Raw genomic sequence first — 19726 nt, forward strand, 5'->3', positions numbered from 1 at the left:
TTTACATATTATGCAATTAAAAATAAATTTTTATGATCCTATTAATTGGTATAACTCACTTGTTTTTGCATATTAGAATACGGATAATTGCAATATGTATAACTTATATTATATATATGATCAGAATCTAAGTTATATACGAAAATAATGGAAAGAATTTTATTAGTGATATAGTGTAATTTGAGTAAGTATGATAATTATATGTTTATTAAATTATCGGTTGATATTTATTTTTATGAGACTTGATTACATAAATATTTGGTTTTTTTTTCCAAATTACATAAATATTTGTTACAACATCCGTATATGGAACCTAATGTCCTAAACCATATATATAGGAGTATATATGCAGAGTGTAAGTTAATGTAGCTTGGTCCGAGTGAAAGTGTTTTTATATTTTGTTTCCTTACAACACAAGAGTGCTGCCAGCTCTAGCCGCAATTCTAATAGTCCTCTTTAGTTCCGTCGCACACGCGGCGGACGACAAGGCATACCTCCATCCTTACGCAACCCGTTAACACTGACACACTTCCACCCCATGTCAGCCACAACTCCGCCGTCGCCGTTGCCGCCCGTCTTCTCTTCACATTGCTCAAAAACTCTTGACAAATTCCATAATTCCACTTTTATCCTCTCGCGATCCTTCAAGCGTAATAAGGATTTTTCCATTCGATGTGAATTTGAGAGTAACCAAAGGTGGACGGTGGGTTGTGTATCAGCGACTGATCCAATTCATATTATTCTGAAACCTCCTTCAATCCCAATGTCTGCAGCTGCTGCTTTGGGTCCTGCTGGTAAGCATTCGAAAAGAGTTTGCTTATTCTATTGCGATGAGATGAAAGATCTTGCTGAGCGAATTGCTTCTCAATCTGATGCCATTGAGCTCCGTAGTATCACTTGGAGGTAAGATTCGCCCAACTCCTTATTTATTTATTTATTCAACATTGTTTTCTTAGTAAAATTATCTTTTATACTCCCTCCTTCTACTATGTTGTTTGACCAGGCACGAAGTTTAAGAAAAATACTTTTGAAACTTGTGATCTAAAATAAGTTATAGACATACTAGTCATTGAGGGTAAAATTGAAAGTTTAAAGTTAAATTACTCCGTTTATTTTTATTTGTCCACTATACTAAAAATATATTTTCATTTTTACTTAATTATTTTAGTTTATTTTTATTTGCCCACTATACTAAAAATATATTTTCACTTTTAATTGTCCATTTTAGTAATCAAGAGAAAGACAATCTTTTTTCTGTGTTTTACCCTTATCATTAACTACTAATTCCCCAAATTACTTCCAAGACTTTTTGAAATGCTATTATTATTAGGGAAAAAGGGTCATGTATGACCCTCTACTTTTGAATATTATTTATATTTAACCTCCGTTATACTTGCGTGCAAATATACCCCTACCGTTAACAAACTTATCACAAATACCCCTAACCCTAACGGAACCTCCATCATCACCAACTGCCGCCCCTCCAATCTTCTTCTCCATAATCCAATAACTTCCTTCTTCACCTCAGCTTCATATTTCAACCCATATATTTAGCTAGAAAATACTAATTATCAATTCAGTCCAAATAAGAAGCTAAACTCTTAGACAATTATAAATTTCAAAACTCTATACACCCAAAATATAAAAGATCAGTGCAGACCACCAAATTTGCAAAACAACCATAAAATTTTTTTGCAAGATAAGCAAAATGGAACATTAATGAACATCAAAGAATGTTATTTTTTTTCTCAATTTCAAGAGAGAAATGAGATTGAAGGAATTATTAGTGAGTATGATATTTTTCACTGCTTGTTTCTAATTGTCCCAATATTTCTAGTGCTACAAAATTGTAACAATTTAATTGCTCCAAAGTATCAACATCCGCGAAAATTTCATTTGCGTTGGATTCAAATTCAATGTTTAGTTAATAGCGTACAACATCGGAGGATATTTTGAATTTGAGAAGACCCACCAAAGGAAGGTTGTTGGCAGTGTTCTCGACTACGGATCTCAAAATTTATGAAGAGGGTGGTCGAGTTTCTCTCTTGTGGGTTGAAGATATAGGTCTAACTGTGTTTACATTAGGCAGTGAAGGGCGGAATAATAGTGGTGGATATGGTGAAAAGGAAACGGTGATTTTTACCCTTTTTTTGAAGATTAAGTTAATGCTTGAGGTGAGCCTAACAATCTAAAATGATGGAGGTTGGACGTGAAGATAATGGTGGTTCATCATTTTAGCTGGTCAGACGGTGGAGATATTGGTGGTGAACGGATGAGGGAATGGAGAATAAGATTGGAATGGTGGCAGTTGGTGATGATGGAGGTTTCTTTAGGGTTAGGGGTATTTGTGATAAGTTTGTTAACGGTAGGGGTATATTTGCACACAAAGTATAACGGAGGTCAGATATAAACAATATTAAAAAGTAGAGGGATATAGATGACCATTTTCCCTTATTATTATGGGTAAAATTGTAAAATATGTACTTCATTTATTTTTTCTTAAGTTCTTAAGGGGAGTGCAAAGTCAAAAGTGGACAACTAAAAGCTAATGTAGGGACTAGGGAGTATTTTTTTTGGACAGACAAAATAGAAAAGAATATCACACAAATTGGGATAGAGAAGTAATTTTTATGAATTAGTAGAATTTAAATATATTTTAACTAATCATATTAAGTAGTGATATGTTATTTTTTTAAAAAAAAAATTCACAGTTCCATTTTTTTATGGCTGTATTTGATTAAGTATGGAGTTAAACGTATTTTTTTTTACTTGTATAATAACTTAGTGATTGTGGGAAAAAACATTGAATTTATGGATAAAAGTCAGTTTGATAAATAAAACACCATATCAAAGAATTTAAATTCTTGAAAGTTTGTGAAGGTTGTAAAGACCTTCGCCAGGTAGGGGTATGTACGCTACCCTCCCCATACACCACTTGTGGTATTAATCAGGATGAAGGAATAATGCTATTGAACGATTTGGGATGTCCCAAGATGGGAAGTGTCATATAAATTGGGACAGAACGAGTAATTTATAACTAATTAATGAGCGTAGATGAGGTGGAAGACCGAGAAGAAATAAAAAGGGGAAATTGCTAGCTTTTATTAAGGGTTGTATACTGAACCAGAACTTTTAACTATTTAGCTAATTTTTTATTCCACTCTTTCTTTTGTGTAATATACAAATGAAACTAATGTGTTAAGTTCAATGTCACATCAAATGGGGCAAAAGAAGTACCAAATTCATTCTGGTTAATAGGTCCACAAGGGTATACATTGGAAATTGGAGTTTTACCTGCTTACGATGAGATCAAAGTTCCCTTCTTGGCGCCATAGAAACATGCTTGTCAAAATAATTTTAAACTAATAGTTTGATCAGATATTTATGTTATCTAGACTTGGATAACAAATTTAAATCGAATTTAAGTAAAATGAGTGAGAGCGTAGAATTAATTGGATTTTCTGACCCCTATACTTGCTGCGTTATTAAGGAACATAACTTAATTGAGTAAGAGGACCACAAGTACTATTTATTGTATTATTTTGCAAAATTGATTTGGTCTAAATCAGTGTTGTCAAAGGCTCATTTAAGGCGCGCTTAAGCACTGAAGCTCAGAGAAGCTCAAGGAGTGCGCTTCACCTCACTTAAGCTGGCTTTAGCGTAGGCAAGGTACCAAGACTTGCCCCTTATTGCCCAAGAGTTCTATCTCGAATGGAATAATGCTAGACTATAAATCTAATCGGCAAATAAGTATATTAGTTGTTAAGGAAAACAATATGAATGAATTTGTTACTTTTCTCTTAATTACATATTCTCCATCCGTTTCAATTATGTGAACCTATTTCCTTTTTAGTCCGTGCCAAAAAGAATGACCCTTTTTGTATTTGGAAACAATTTACCTCTATGCAATGATTTATAGCTACACAAAATATATGTGCCTCATTTTACACCACAAGTTCAAAAGTCTTCTCTCTTATCTTAAACTCCGTGCCCAGTCAAATGGATTCACATAAATTGAAATGGAGGGAGCATATTTTTATTTTTTTCTTGCATTGCGCCTTTTTAAACTAAAGATCACTTAAAGCCCCAACTGACCTAGAATGCTTTTTAGAGCTTTTCGCCTTTGACAACATTGGTCTAAATAAATTCAGGACTTTTGAAGATGGATTCCCAAACCTATTCATATCTAATGCTCATGGCATCCGTGGACAGCATGCAGCTTTCCTGGCTTCATTTAGTTCTCCTGGAGTGATTTTTGAGCAATTATCAGTTATTTATGCATTGCCCAAGCTCTTCGTTTCCTCATTCACACTTGTCCTTCCGTTCTTCCCAACCGGCACATCTGAGCGTATGGAGGATGAAGGTGATGTTGCCACAGCTTTTACGCTTGCCAGGATTTTGTCAAACATCCCAGTTCCTCGAGGAGGACCAACTAGTTTAGTTACCTTTGATATCCATGCCTTGCAGGTGTATACCAAATTCATGCCTTCCTGAAAAACCTGATGTTTTTTATACTGGTCATTTTCTATCTTATATGTCATTGTAATCTTAAGCTGACGCTTGTTTATGTGACTTCTTTGATTACAGGAGAGGTTCTACTTTGGAGACAATATACTACCATGCTTCGAGAGCGGGATCCCGTTGCTTCTGAATAGGCTACAACAACTCCCTGACTCTGACAATGTAAGTTTTTTTTCCTTTCCTTTTATCGTGGTATGAGGTAACATAAACAAGTTAATCATATGTTTGACATTCCGATGCTGGAAATAGCGGTGTTTCTCTTCCGAATTTATTTGTTTTCTTTGCAAAATCTGATTTTGAGGAACTCCAGTAAACTAACATGTTGATGAATCTTATAGCACATAAAGCGGAGGGATCGTGAGGATATTGAAACAAGTAAACTTCTCGTCTCTTTAAGCTAAATGTTTTTATCCCTTCAGCCCAACCTCTGATGGGTAAAACTGGGTGGATGTGACTCGGTATTCTTTAATAAAAATGAGTGTAATAAGAATCAAAGCATCTTCTCTGGCAGATAAGCTACGTCAAGCTTAATAGCTGTTTTTTTTTCCTTTATGGTAACTGTGGTGTCCGGGCCAATTTCCCCACACCTCAACTAATGCACTGGACACCTGCTAGCTCCCACTAGCACATATTCCGATTAACTTTGTCCATCAAAACTTAGACAGATGGAAAGAAATCACTATCATTTTCACCTCTGATGGGATTTGAGTCCTGCTCTGTAGTTATTTGAGCTTGATTGTTGCTAGGCCATACACGTGGAATTAGTAAAGCTTCTTAAGAGTTCTTCTAGTTTTGATGTCCAGTTCAGAGTCTTCAAAGATTTGCTCTCATACAGATGTACTGTTTGGTTTATGTTCTATTCCGATGTGCTTATAAACAGAATGAATTTGTATTAGTACTGCTTTCCAATAACCAGAGCCTATAGTTATTTTTTCCAAACTCGTGCTTAGATTCAACAGTTCAGAATTCAAGCATGAACTAGTTATGAAAGATGAGTCTACACTATGGTTTTAAAATTAATGAATTCCTTTGGGTTGCTTTTCCCATTACATGAACAAAAATAAAAAGGAAATGAATTCCTCTGGGGTGCTATTCCCATTACATGAAGAAAAATTAAAAAGGAAATGTAACGGTCTTTTTGGTCCTAAAATTTGTAGATCGCATAATGTGCTTGTGACATTGCAGGATGCCGTGTTTTCACTTACTACTTGTACGATTGTGTTAGAATAGTCATGTAAATAGGAGTAAATAAATAACCCTAATCCAATATATATTAGGAGTAGGACATGTTATGTGTGTATATATATAGGGCTCATTGTAACATATGAATATACATCAATAATATATTTTCTCCCGTGCTTTCTCACATGGTATCAGAGCAACCGTGAGAAATTTATCGTTGTGCGTCATTCCAACGATATCCGGGAAGAAACAACTCAGTCACCGTGCAATTTTCCGGTGACCTAAGTGACTAATTGCGTCAAAGTCACTAATTATCAGTGTTGTGCAAAAACCAACACCACCACAGGGTTCCCAAGGCTCCGGCGACCAAACCCCAGTAAACCCCACCGGAATTTTCTATATTCCAGAATTGTTTTCTATATTCCAGAATTTTTGTGCTGAAATTAAAAATCAATTTGGTGTCTCCATTCGCACTTTTCGCAGTGATAATGCCTTAGAATATTTATCCTCTCCATTTCAGCAATTTATGACTTCTCAAGGAATTATTCATCAGACCTCTTGTCCTTATACCCCTCAGCAAAATGGGGTTGCAGAGAGAAAAAATAGGCACATCATTGAGACTGCTCGCACACTTCTCATTGAATCTCATGTTCCGCTGCGTTTTTGGGGCGATGCAGTTCTCACAGCTTGTTATTTAGTTAATCGGATGCCTTCCTCTCCCATCCAGAATCAGATACCGTATGCAGTATTGTTTCCCCAATCACCTGTATACTCTGTTCCCCCTCGTGTTTTTGGGAGCACTTGTTTCGTTCATAACCTAGCCCCTGGGAAAGATAAGTTAGCTCCTCGTGCTCTCAAGTGTGTCTTCCTTGGTTATTCTCGTGTTCAGAAGGGATATCGTTGTTACTCACTTGATCTTCGTCGGTACTTTATGTCCTCTGATGTCACATTTTTTGAGTCTAAACCTTTCTTTACCTCTTCTGACCTTTCTGACCCCCTTGATATATCTGAGGTCTTACCTATACCGACCTTTAAGGAGTCTACTATAGCTCCTCCTTCACCTTCCGCCACAGAAGTCTTACCCGAGTCTCCTATAGCTCCTCCTTCACCTTCCGCTATAGAAGTCTTATCCATTCCAGCCGTTGAGGAGTCTAGTGTGGCTCCTCCTAGAATCCCTGCCACAGGAACACCACTTTTGACATATCATCGTCGTCCGCGCCCAGCATCAGGTCCAGCTGATTCACGTCCTGCACCTGACCCTGCTAATACTGCGGACTTGTCTCCTCTTAATCAACCGATTGCACTTCGGAAAGGTATACGGGCCACCCTTAATCCTAATCCCCATTATGTCGGTTTGAGTTATCATCGTTTGTCATCACCCTATTATGCTTTTCTATCTTCTTTGTCCTCTGTTTCCATCCCTAAGTCTACAGGTGAAGCATTGTCTCATCCAGGATGGCGACAGGCTATGATTGACGAGATGTCTGCTTTACATACGAGTGGTACTTGGGAGCTCGTCCCTCTTCCTTCAGGTAAATCTACTGTTGGTTGTCGTTGGGTGTATGCAGTCAAGGTTGGTCCGGATGGTAAGGTTGATCGTCTTAAGGCTCGTCTTGTTGCCAAAGGATATACTCAGATATTTGGGCTCGATTACAGTGATACCTTCTCTCCTGTGGCTAAGATAGCATCAGTCCGCCTTTTTCTATCCATGGCTGCTGTTCGCCATTGGCCCCTCTATCAGCTGGACATTAAGAATGCTTTTTTACACGGTGACCTTGAGGATGAAGTTTATATGGAGCAACCACCTGGGTTTGTTGCTCAGGGGGAGTCTCGTGGCCTTGTATGTCGCTTGCGTCGGTCACTTTATGGTCTAAAGCAGTCTCCTCGAGCCTGGTTTGGTAAGTTCAGCACAGTTATTCGAGAATTTGGCATGATTCAGAGTGAAGCTGATCACTCTGTATTCTATCGGCATTCTGCCTCGAGTCTCTGTATTTATCTGGTGGTCTATGTTGACGACATTGTTATTACCGGCAATGACCAGGATGGTATTACTAAATTGAAGCAACATCTCTTGCAACACTTTCAGACTAAGGATCTGGGCAAACTAAAGTATTTTCTGGGTATTGAGGTCGCTCAGTCTAGCTCAGGTGTTGTGATCTCACAACGAAAGTATGCCTTAGATATTCTTGAAGAGACAGGAATGACAGGTTGTAGACCGGTTGACACTCCGATGGATCCGAATTCTAAACTTATGCCAGGACAGGGGGAGCCTCTTAGCGATCCTGCAAGATATAGACGGTTGGTTGGTAAATTAAATTACCTTACAGTGACAAGACCTGACATTTCCTTTTCTGTGAGTGTTGTGAGTCAGTTTATGGATTCTCCGTGTGATAGTCATTGGGATGCAGTTGTTCGCATTCTTCGGTATATAAAATCAGCTCCAGGCAAAGGTTTATTGTTTGAGGGTCGAGGCCATGAGCAGATCGTTGGATACTCAGATGCTGATTGGGCAGGATCACCTTCTGATAGACGTTCTACGTCTGGATATTGTGTCTTGGTAGGAGGAAATTTGGTGTCCTGGAAGAGCAAGAAACAGAATGTGGTTGCTCGGTCTAGTGCAGAAGCAGAATATCGAGCGATGGCTATGGCGACATGTGAGCTAATTTGGATCAAACAGTTGCTCAAGGAGTTGAAATTTGGTGAGATTAGTCAGATGGGACTTGTGTGTGATAATCAAGCTGCTCTTCATATTGCGTCAAATCCAGTGTTCCATGAGAGAACTAAACACATTGAGATTGACTGTCACTTTGTTAGAGAAAAGATACTCTCGGGAGATATTGCTACAAAGTTTGTGAAGTCGAATGATCAGCTTGCAGATATTTTCACCAAGTCCCTCACTGGTCCTCGTATTAACTACATATGTAACAAGCTCGGTACATATGATTTATATGCACCAGCTTGAGGGGGAGTGTTAGAATAGTCATGTAAATAGGAGTAAATAAATAACCCTAATCCAATATATATTAGGAGTAGGACATGTTATGTGTGTATATATATAGGGCTCATTGTAACATATGAATATACATCAATAATATATTTTCTCCCGTGCTTTCTCACAGATTGAAATAATGGAAGTGGTCAATGGTTAACTATTTTTTCCTGCTAATAATCAGCGTCCTGTTGCTTTCTGTAGATATCTATAGCTTTTCCTGATGATGGTGCATGGAAACGTTTTCACAAGCAGCTTCAGCATTTTCCAATGGTATTCCTTCAAAACTAGTTTTTTGCTCAAAGTAACTCCATCAGCATGGTCATCATACATTTATATTCATACTTTTATGCTTGTAAACTTGCTACTGTATGTTCTAATATGGGATTGAATTATAGTTCCCCTTTTTATTGTCTCGTATCTTCAGTTTCTTCGTTATGCACTTGTATGTTACAAATTGCAAGTAGGACTTTTGACCTTTCTAAATGCCCTTTAGTACCTATGCTCAAAGTTGTCATAACCCCCTTAAATAAGTACAAATTGTATTTTACGGATTGCAAATAGGATTATTGACTTTTATAAATGTGCTCGAGTACCTGTGGCCCAAAGATGAAGGCCATAAACCACTCCTTTTTTTTGGTAATTAGAAAACTTTTATTACCAGAGAAATGTGTACAAGTATAAAACAAAACCATATAGCTTTCATACTAAAGTTGGACATATAGCCCCAACTCTAAGGACATCTTAAACTAAACAGCACCAATACTCCTAATTCAAATGTGAAACAAACTAGCTAGGGATAAAAGTTTAGCTCCTGCAGTTGTTTGGCCAGTCTGGGACTCATACTTCCTCGACAATGAATCTCTTGAACTATTGCTCTAACAATATCATCACTGTTCCTCTTCTTCATACGGAAAGTTCTCCCATTTCTCTCCTGCCATATATGATAGGCAGCACTAGTGAAGGCCATTCTTTACACTGCTGCTAATGGTTGTCTTCCTGATGCATATTTTGTAGCCCAGCTGATCTCCTCAGTCCAACCTTGTCCATCCCTATTGATTCCTATCCAGTACAGCAGCTTTCTCCATATTGCTGTTGAGTAGCTGCACTTGAAAAATAAGTGTTCATGGTCCTTCGCTCCTCCTTCACATAATGAACAAAATGGATTGGTTAATCTTAATAAGCCCCATTTGATAAGCCTGTCTCTGGTGTATAACCTGCCCTGTAATGCTATGTATAGTATAAAGATCCACTTAGGACTACTCTGATTGTTGCACATCAGCTTCCTCCACTCAACTTCAGGAAAGTCTCCTCTAAGTTTGTTATAGATGTCTCTAATGCAATAGCTTCCTGCATTCAAAATATCCTCCACTCTTATATTTGCTTCTGTTAGGTACTTTGCAGCACTTAGGTCTTTTTTGAGTTCACCATGAAGCTTGCTTGGCATATGTATTCCATACCACACCTTTCTTTATGTAATATGTATGCATCCATTGTATCCATAATCTATCTTCCTCCTTACATAGATTCCGTAGGTGCTTTAGGACTGCTGCTTTATTCCATCTTAGTATGTCAGTGATGTTCAGCCATCCTGCAGACTTGGGCCAACACAACTTCTCCCAAGCCACCAATGCCTTCTTGTTGCCTTCAGATTCACCCGTCCAAAGAAATCTTTTACAAATAGTTTCAAACTTCAAAATTATCTTCTTAATTAATGGAAATATTTGTGACCAAACTGATTGGATGGCTATCATAACACTCTTAATCAATTGCAACCTTCCCGCATACGACAGGAATTTTGCTGTCCAATGGTTCACCTTTGCAAGCATCTTGTCTGACAGAGGTTGACATTGAGCCACCGATAATCTTTTTGTACTTAGAGGCACCCCTAGGTATCTAAAAAAGGTAGAGAACTTACAGAGAACCCAGGCTTTGTGTAATCAGCAGCTGTATATCTAATGGAATCCCTCCAAAATAGGTAACAACTTTTGTCTTGGTTTGCTATCACGCCTGATGATATGGGAAATTGTTCAAAGCTGTGAGAATGCACGGAAGAAAAATCTGTTACTGATATTCTATTAAGTGTTTTACAACAGCCCTATGTATAACTATACACAATACATATTTTACTCCTATTCCATGTGGGACTAGGGTTATTTTCATAACTATCTAACACTCCCCTCAAGCCGGTGCATACAAATCATATGTACCGAGCTTGTTACATATGTAACTAATACGAGGACCGGTGAGGGATTTGGTGAAAATATATGCAAGCTGATCATTTAATTTCACAAACTTTGTAGCATTATGTCCTGAGAGTATCTTTTCTCTGATGAAGTGATAATCAATCTCAATGTGTTTAGTTCTTTCATGGAACACCGGATTTGATGCAATATGAAGGGCAACTTGATTATCACACACAAGTTCCATCTTGCTGATCTCACCGAATTTCAACTCCTTAAGCAAATGTTTGATCCAAACTAGGTTACATGTTGCCACAATCATTGCTCGATATTCTGCTTCTGCACTAGACCGAGCAACCACATTTTGTTTCTTGCTCTTCCAAGACACCAAATTACCTCCTGTTAAACCCAATATCCAGACGTAGAACGTCTATCAGAAGGTGATCCTGCCCAGTCAACATTTGAATACCCAACAATTGGCTCATGGCCTCTATCTTCAAACAATAATCCTTTGCCTGGAGCTGATTTTATATATCGAAGAATGCGGACAAGAATCCATAAACTGACTCACCACACTCACGTGAAAGGAAATGTCAGGTCTAGTTACTGTGAGGCAATTTAATTTACCAACCAGTTGCCTATATCTTGCAGGATCGCTAAGCGGCTTCCCCATTCCTGGTAGAAGTTTAGAATTCGGATCCATAGGAGTGTTAACTGGTCTACAACCTGTCATTCTTGTCTCCTCAAGAATGTCTAAGGCATACTTCCGTTGTGTGATCACAATACCTGAGCTAGATTGAGTGACCTCAATACTCGGAAAATACTTTAATTTGCCCAAATCCTTAGTTTGAAAGTGCTGAAAGAGATGTTGCTTCAACTTAGTAATACCATCCTGATCATTGCCGGTAATAACAATATCATCAACATAAACCACCAGATAAATACTAAGATTTGAAGTAGAATGCTAATAAAACACAAAGTGATCGACTTCACTCTGAGTCATGTCAAACTCCTGAATAACTGTGTTGAACTTACCAAACCAGGCTCGAGGAGACTTCTTTAACCATAGAGGGACCGGCGCAACCGACATACAAGGCCACTAAATTCCCTGCTTTGGCAGTCGAGTTTTTTCTTACATCCAGTGCTACATCTAGAGGTCCAGTCCCTGAGCAACAAAACTAGGTGGCTGTTCTATATAAACCTCATCCTCAAGGTCACCGTGAAGAAAATCATTCTTAATGTCCAACTGATAGAGGCCAATGGTGAACAAGAGTCATGGATAGAAAAAGGCGAACTGATGCTATTTTAGCCACGGGAGAAAAATATCACTGTAATCGAGCCCAAATATTTGGGTATACTCTTTGGCAACGAGACAAACCTTAAGTCGATCAACTTGGCCATCTGGACCAAACCTGACTGCATACACCCAACGACAACCAACCAAGTGTTATAAATAGCGCTCGCCTCAGCGCTATTAGCGTGAGGCGAGGCGAGGCGAGCAACCTGCACTATTTTGCCTCTGTAGCGTTGCGATTGTAAAAGGCGAGCGCCTCGGCTTGTGTAGCGAGAGGCGAGCTATGGCGTCGCCTTTTGAAAAAAAGAAAGAATATGGCGCAGATTAGGGCTTAAAACATTAGGGCTTGCGAAGAAATAAGAATACGTTTCTTTCTTCTTCAACCTTCAAACAACAGAGCACCCAAGTCCACCAAGCCCAGGTAAACTTCTCTTCTTCTTTCTCCTCTCTTTCTTTCTTCCTTTTCCTTCTTCTTCTCTTCTTCTTTCTATTTTTTTGCTCTGTTTTTTGTTGAGCAACAGTGCAGGACAGAGAGTCTGTCTGATGCTCTGTTTTTCTTTTTTCATTTTTCTTTTCTTCTGATCTTCTCTTCTTCTTTCTATTCTTTTTGCTCTATTTTTTGTCGAGCAACAGTGCAACAAAAAAAGGATAGAGAATCTGTTTATGCTCTGTTTTTTTTCGGTTCTTCTTCTTTCTTCTTCTGGTCTTCTCTTCTTTTTTTTTTTTTGTTGCTCTGTTTTTTATTGAGCAGCAGTACTGCACCTTGTTTTTGCAGAGGCAGAGGCAGAGGCAGAGGCAGAGGCAGAGAACTTCTTCAATACTTTAAACCTGAAATTTCCTCCTTTTTCAGTTATAGAGTAGAATTAATTGCAGATTGTGAATTGATATATTTATTAATATATTATTGTTATTGAGTTTTTAGTTATATATATAATATTTTATTTTTTTGTATAAATTGTCGCCTCACATCAAAAAGGCGAGCGCTTCGCTGCGCGCCTCTCACCTCAGTGAAGCGGGCCCTCGTTGCTATTTGTCGCCGCACGCTATCCAAGACATTGCAACCAACAGTAGATTTACCCGAAGGAGGAGGAACAAGCTCCCAAGTACCACTGGTATGTAAAGCTGACATTTCGTCAATCATAGCCTATTGCCATCCTGGATTAGACAGTGCTTCACCTGTAGACTTAGGAATGGAAACAGAGGACAAAAATGATACAAACGCATAATGGGGCGATGACAAACGATGGTAACTCAATCCGACATAATGAGAATTAGGATTAAGTATGGACCATATACCTTTCCGAAGTGCAATCGGTTGACTATAAGGAGACAAGTCCACACTAGAAACATGGTCAAGTGCAGGACGTGAATCAACTAGGCCTGATGCTTGGCGCGGACGACGATGATAAGTCAGGAGTAGTGGAGCTGTAGGTGGTGGAATTGGAACTGGAGTTGTAGGTGGTGGAGTTGGAATTGGAGCTATAGGTGGTGGAGCTGGATATGCAGAGAAAGATGAATGGGAGGTAGTGACTGAATCTCCAAAAGATGGAATTAGTAGCACCTCAGAAATATCTAAGTGATTACCTGGATCTGTGAAGTATGATTGGGCTTCGAAGAAGATAACATCAGCAGACATAAGGTACCGTTGGAGGTCAGGTGAATAGCATCGATATCCCTTTTGCGTTCTCGAGTAACCCAGAAATATGCAGTTAAGAGCACAATGAGCTAACTTGTCTTTTCCTGGAGTAAGGTTACGAACAAAACACGTGCTTCCAAAGACACGGGTGGAAGAGAGAACAAAGGTGAGTGAGGAAACAAGACAGTGAATGGAACTTGATTCTGAATAGCTGAGGATTGCATACGATTAATAAGATAACAAGATGTACGAACTGCATTCCCCAAAACGCAACGGAACATGAAATTGTATAAGTAGGGTACGTGCAGTTTCAATAAGATGTCTATTCTTTCTTTCAACTATCCCATTTTGTTGATATTTGTACGGACAAGATGTTTGATGAATAACCCCATGAGAGTCCATAAACTGCTGAAATGGAGAAGACAAATACTCTAGGGCATTATCACTATGAAATGTGTGGATATAAACCCCAAATTGATTTTGAATTTCAGCGTGGAAGGTCTGAAAAATAAAAAATAACTTAGATCAATTTTTCATAAAAAATATCCAAGTGCGCCTGGAATAATCATTAATGAAACTGACAAAAGTAGCAGAATCCCAAGGTAGAACTGACCCGACTAGGACCCCAAACATTTTAATGGACTAAAGTGAAAGGTGACTTTGCTCGATTATCAAGACGTCGAGGGAAATGGGAGCTAGTACGCTTACCGAGCTGACATGACTCACACTCTAGAGTGGACAAGTGAGATAAACTAGGTACCATTTTTTGAAGTTTTGACAAACTGGGATGTCCCAACTGTTTATGTAATAAATCTGGTGAACCAGTAACAGGACGAGTTGTTGAAGGAAGATAAGATGTGAGTCCATGTGATTTTGCAATGATAAGGTAATAAAGTCCATTTGATTCACGCCCAGTACTAATGATCTGCCTCGTACTGCATTCTTGTGTAAAATCAAGGTCATCAAGAAATAAAACAAAGCATTTAAGTGATTTGGCTAAGCGACTAACGGTTGTGAGATTAAAAGGACTACCAGGTACATAAAGAACTGAATCTAAAGGTAAGGAAGGAAGTGGGCTTGCTTAACCTATTCCAGTTGCCACGGTTTGAGACATGTTGGCCATTGTGACTGTTAGAAGAGATTGAGAACATGAAATAGTAGTGACGTGAGATTTGTTACGAGAAATGTGATCAGATGCACCCGAATCAATGACTCAAGGCTCAGAGGATGAAGATTGGGAGACACAAGTCACGCTATTACGTGTTTAAACAAGGGAAGCTATCTCTGAATATGTATGTTTACATGCTTTGTAGTGAAGGAACTCAATATAGTCTGGTAAAGAAACCATCCAACTATTCATAGTATTGGATCCCATTTTTCTACAACCAATTTCTCAAATTCATGACTAAAAGTTGTATGGTTAACCTTGAAATGCCAAATCAGAAAACTCTTTTTTTTTTTTTTTTTGAGAAAGCACGGTTCACTCGCCAGAAAATAAAAAGGTTGTCGAAATTTGATGAAACTTGAACAGACAGACTTGGAATAACCTCTTGAGTAATCTGTCCAAAAGAAGCTTCGTCGGAAAAATCATTGTAGCCTCCGGAAAGTCAGTGTAGTTGCCGGAAAAATCTCAAAGTGATCAAAATAAAAAGAAAAAGGTATGGGTAGGCTCGGAATTCCTAGGCGACCAGACTGTTCAATAGAAATTTTTTCAAAATCTGGCCGGAATAGGCCTCACGCGCCGGTGCGTGGGTCAGATCTCGCCCGAAAATTTCTCATTTCTCCGGCGCGTGAGGGCCATTGGAAGATGTTTTCCGGTGGGTTGACTGGGGTTTGGTTGCCTGAGCCCGATTGCACAGCACCAATCGAAAGTGACTTTGTTGCGCACAACCTCTTTAAGTCGCCGGAAAATTGAACGGCGACGAGGTCTTTCTTCCCAAAGTCGTTGGAATGATGCACATCGATAAGTTTCTCATTAATGCTCTAATACCATGCGAGAATGCACGGGAGAAAAATATATTATTGATATTCTATTAAGTGTTTTTTGATAGCCCTATTTATAACTATATACAATACATATTCTACTCCTATTACATGTGGGACTAGATTTATTTTCATAACTATCTAACAAAAGCAATCATACAGTAATTAAGTGGAGATCACGTCACCTCTGCAGAATAAGAGCAAATCATCTGCAATACTTAGTTGTAGTATGTTCAACTTCTCACAGCTAGGATGATAGTTGAAATCTGGCCTATCCAGTGTTGTGAAGAGCGTGAAGCGAGGAAAAGCGACAACCCCCTTTTCGCTTAAAGCGAGAAGTGAAGCGCTTGCTTTTTTTTGAAGTGAAGCGGAATTTTAAAAAAAATACTAAAAAAAATACTGAAGGGAAGGGCAATAAGAACTAAGAATAAAGAATATAAAAATAAGAGGAAGGGCAGTATACCATTCCAGTGAAAAATGGGCAGCATTTCAAACGAAGAACCATTAGACACTTGATGTATTGTGGTACACAGTCATACTCTACCACCTCATCAAATTCCCAGTTTGATCCTGCACTCTAATGCTTTTAGGCAACTCCTTCGTAATGTCCATTTCGATGAGCACTCTGGCATAGGAAATCAGCAGACCACGATTTCAGGATTACTGGCCTATTATTTATGGTGTGTGGCCCTAAGTAAAGTACCTCATTTTTGTCCTCCATGGTATTGAAAAGTATGTCAAAATACCCCTCATTATGATAATACCCCTTTGGTTTAGCAGCGAAATTCCATTGTGAGGCTATGAATCTCTCCATGGCACCAATTGGTGGAGATTCTCCAATTACATATGGAGTAATAGCCTTTTTCCATTTCTCATTCTCAATCTCCATTTCATCCTGTTTCAATTGTACCTTCCTGATTCCATCCTGAATCAAAGAGGGAATAAATACTAGGTCCATTCCCCTTGCCGCCATCCTGTTACCAGAGAACAATTTTGCCCATGTTTTCTCTCCGTTCCCATCGATCGGTTCTACCTTTTTCTGAGGTACTGGAATGGCATCACGTTGTTTCTTCTCTCTCTGCCCTTCATTTACAACTATTTTGCTTGCGCTGGATTTAGCCTCTTGAGTGAAAGCTCCACGCATCTCCCGATCCTCACCATTTGAAACAACCGTTCTCGCTACAGTAGAATTTTCTGGGCTTACTACTCCAGTCGTCATACCAGCTGACTTAGGTGTTGAATTCAGCGTACTAGTACTCAGGTTTCGTGAATTGTGTGGTGAATTCAACTCTGGAGCACTTACTCCTCCAGAGTTGGGGTTATCGAGCCTTTCTCCTTTTCACAAATTAGGGTTTCATTTTGCGGTGATACCCTTCCCATTCCCCCACTTCTTAAATAAGTACATAGTGACTAACATTGTAAAATGATCCCTCCCTGCCCCTTACCTACCAAACAAATAAAAGATAAAGAGGGAAAATACCAACCCTAGCTGATTTGGGATTTAATGCATGATTGGTGATTCACTGATGTTTTATCTTTGGGGAGGGGGTAGGGAAGAGGGGAGTGGATCCCGCTATGTTATGAGCTTCTTAAAATGTGCAGTATGTGAGCTTACGAAGTTTGCGCGCATGTCTGTATTTGCATTGACCGCTACCGTATGCTATTCAGGGTGTTAGTTTTCTGATTTGGCAGGCTGTGCATGTCATCAACTCATCATCATCTACTTGTTTTGGTTGAATATAGTTTATTCCTTAAGAAATTGTTGAGTCCTTCAATAATCAAGCTGCTGGATTTTTTATCATCTTACTGAAAGACTACATCTTTGCTCGTCAATTTGCCTTACATCTGGAACCACGTTCGCACTGCTCATTATATGTGGCCTGTTGTGGTTGATTATCAGATTGTCTGTGCTAAAGTTAGGGAAGGTGATCAACGAATTGTACGGATTAAGGAGGGAGATCCTGCCGGACGTCATGTGGTGATAGTGGATGATCTTGTACAATCAGGTGGCACCCTAACAGAATGCCAGGTGAGAAAGCTAATGGTGCTGACTGCTGGTTACATCTGAACAAATTTACTTCCCCTCGCATTAAGTTATGAAATCCTAGCATTTAAAAGGTAGAACTGAAACAAAGTGCAGAAAGTACCATTCTTGGGTCCATGAATTCAAGGTACTGCTTTATAGTTGTTAGTTCTGTATGCTCTAAAACTGGAGAAACTCATTTAGATTTCTTTTTTTTCCTTGTTGAAGGGTTGTCTTCTCAACGAGAAAATTATGAAATGTGGACAGGGTCATAGTAGCACATGTATCTTCTTAACAACCCTGATTGTTAGTATCCACATTTTTAAAAATACTTAGATGCAGAGTAGAAGTATAAAATATTTGACCATGCTGTATTGAGTTGACATACTTGAATATTGAAATATACTTTTTCTCTTTTGTTATTTAAAGTAGCAAAACTATTCTCTGCCTTTTTGCAGAAAGTGTTGGCTAGACATGGAGCTCAAAAAATAAGTGCTTATGTGACCCACGGAATTTTTCCAAACAGATCATGGCAGCGTTTTAACCACGACAAAGGAGGTAGGCATGTGTTCTCGGGTTCTTATATTAGTAGCAATAATTTCCTTCTATAAGATTGCTTCTGCCAAAATGTCAAAGCCCTTAAAATCCTTGCAGAAGGCTCGAGTGTGTGGCATCACGTTTGAGATCTCTTCTGATTTATTAGACTTTCATGTACCCTTGTTGGGAAAAAATCCTATATCTTTTAACAGGTTTTTCCCTAAACAATGCTAAATTACCATGCTTTAATGTGCTTCTTTTCAAAATCTTCCTCTACTGTTCTTTTGGGCGAGTGGTGGCCTTTTCTGTTTAAATTGTGCATTGCCTCTATCCATTTCATGAAAAATTTCTTGTATAGTTGTTTCATCTTTCCTTGAGCCGAGGGTCTATCGGAAACAACCTCTCTACCTTCACAAGGTGGGGATAAAGTCTGCGTACACAGTACCCTCCCCAGACCCCACTTGTGGGAATATAATGGGTTTGTTGTTGTTAGATTGGACAAATTATGTACTAATAAAATTTGGCAACTGTAGTAGATGTTATTCAGCAATACAACACATTCAGGCACCATGTGTGTTTGCAGCATGATCTTTTCTCTTTGTTGGTTGAAATTTCGTCTGCATTTAGCAAATTAATATTAAAAGTTGTTAGCATATCTAGAAGTTTTAAAATTCTCAATGAAATGCACAACTGCACTCTGAATGTCTGTCTTGAGTTTTGGTCTATCCTCCTTTTGATTTTTCTCATCCGTGTTTACCTTTTAACTTTTTCAGGTAGTCCGGAGAGTGGGATGACTTACTTCTGGATCACAGATTCATGCCCTCGAACAGTGAAGGAGGTGAAAGACAGAAAGCCATTTGAGGTTCTGAGCCTCGCCGCTCCCATAGCAGCTGCACTTCAGATTTAATTGCAGATCCTCCTAAGCTGTTGTTTCATTCTTTATATTCACCTTTGATTCAAGATGTATAGAGAAAGCAAGGAGAAGCGAGCTCTTCCAGGCAGCACTACCGCAATAACTGGTGCTACTCAAGTGTGTCAACTAGGAATTTTGATTAGACACAACTTTTTTAGTTAATCTACTTCTCAAAAAGGCACACTTCGATTGTAGCATAACTAAGATGTTTCTACTCTTTCAAAGTATGTACCTCGAGAAATGGATCCTTTCTTTCTCATATAATTGCTTTCTTGCATGATATGCAGTTATTTCTAGCCGTCAACACGTGTTGCGACTTTCGAATTGGGGAGGAAGTCCAGTCATGCAACAATTTTGTCAGTGGATCATTTGTTGGCATATTGCATGTGCTTACCATGACATTTTCATGGTACTTGAATCTTTACTCTTTAATTACCTAATTTCTAGGTTATCTTTTGCAAACTT

General features: G+C 38.8%; 1 protein-coding gene across 2 annotated transcripts; it reads left to right on the top strand.

The window, feature by feature from the left end:
• Window positions 1–352: 352 nt before the first annotated feature.
• LOC109217546 (ribose-phosphate pyrophosphokinase 4-like) lies at window positions 353–19621 on the top strand. Of its 2 annotated transcripts, XM_019381805.1 has the most exons (7): window positions 354–903; window positions 4152–4467; window positions 4588–4683; window positions 8897–8965; window positions 17689–17817; window positions 18270–18369; window positions 19122–19621. In XM_019381805.1, the coding sequence occupies exons 1-7, from the start codon at window positions 539–541 to the stop codon at window positions 19253–19255; spliced, it is 1209 nt and encodes a 402-aa protein (XP_019237350.1). In that variant the 5' UTR covers window positions 354–538; the 3' UTR covers window positions 19256–19621. The 2 variants fall into 2 exon arrangements, with proteins under 2 accessions (XP_019237351.1, XP_019237350.1); XM_019381806.1 differs by lacking the exons at window positions 18270–18369; window positions 19122–19621 and adding an exon at window positions 18040–18189 and having other exon boundaries at window positions 353–903.
• The last annotated feature ends 105 nt before the right edge of the window (window positions 19622–19726 follow it).

This window comes from Nicotiana attenuata, unplaced genomic scaffold, assembly GCF_001879085.1.
Source record: "Nicotiana attenuata strain UT unplaced genomic scaffold, NIATTr2, whole genome shotgun sequence".
In the NCBI taxonomy this organism is placed as follows: Eukaryota; Viridiplantae; Streptophyta; class Magnoliopsida; order Solanales; family Solanaceae; genus Nicotiana; species Nicotiana attenuata.